Here is an 803-nt window from a genome sequence, read left to right as displayed (position 1 = left end):
AAAGGGAAAGGATTGCAATTCTTAATCTATTGCAGTTGAATATGTCTTCAGTTGTGATTAAATCTTCACTTAATCTAAAACCTAGGCTGCTTATTGGATTATGTGGCCAGCAAAAATCTTATTTATTTATTTTGATGATTAAATCTATCTATCTCTGTAGTACTTTCTGACATTTTCAAGACATCATATGAATTATGTTACTTTGTTTCAGAAAATACTTGGATCCCCGGGGACACTGTTGTAGCTGGTAGTCAGACGTCTCAGTTCAGGGATTTCCTGATCCGGACGAGCAAATATAGGAGCGTGTGCGCGACAGGAAAGGCGGGAAATATCATCCTGATTGAAGACTTCCCAAATGCATTTCTCCGAGATCCTTCCGAGTTTCACACGATGCTAAGGTTTGTGTATTTCCTAGACTTTTCTTTGAATCAGTTTAATACAAATTTTGTTTGACAGTAATGCAATTGCATCAACTAGATGCTCATCTGCTCTGCACTTCAGTTCACTATGTAACAATCTCAAGAATCAGAGTTGATTTCCTTTCAGAAGAAGCCCCATAATACCTATCCCTATTGCAGACAGTATAAAGGCAGCAGCCCTGTCGTATTCATCATGACAGACTCCACCAATCAGCAAAGCAGCGCCAAGCATGTATTCCCCATAAACCTTCAGCAGGACCTCTTTGTTATAAACATTCAGTATGTATTTTACGTCGTCCGTTTTGGGTTATGCTTTTTTATTTTAATATTTTGTGTGTGCTTGTTGGAATGGATTGTTGTTTTAGGTACATGGGTCGTATGCGG

General features: G+C 38.6%; 1 protein-coding gene across 1 annotated transcript in view; it reads left to right on the top strand.

Annotated features, from left to right (window-relative positions):
- LOC119594710 (cell cycle checkpoint protein RAD17-like) overlaps positions 1-803 on the top strand; it is a 7535-nt gene that overhangs the window by 3266 nt on the left and 3466 nt on the right. The window contains exons 6-7 of the mRNA XM_037943768.1: positions 212-398; positions 579-698. Of these exons, the coding sequence (XP_037799696.1) occupies positions 212-398; positions 579-698 (307 nt within the window). The remainder of the gene's footprint in view (positions 1-211; positions 399-578; positions 699-803) is intronic.

The sequence above is a fragment of the Penaeus monodon genome, chromosome 34 (assembly GCF_015228065.2).
Source record: "Penaeus monodon isolate SGIC_2016 chromosome 34, NSTDA_Pmon_1, whole genome shotgun sequence".
In the NCBI taxonomy this organism is placed as follows: domain Eukaryota; kingdom Metazoa; phylum Arthropoda; class Malacostraca; order Decapoda; family Penaeidae; genus Penaeus; species Penaeus monodon.
The sequence above is the reverse complement of the archived record's forward strand: the minus strand, read 5'-3'. Positions and strand labels throughout refer to the sequence as shown.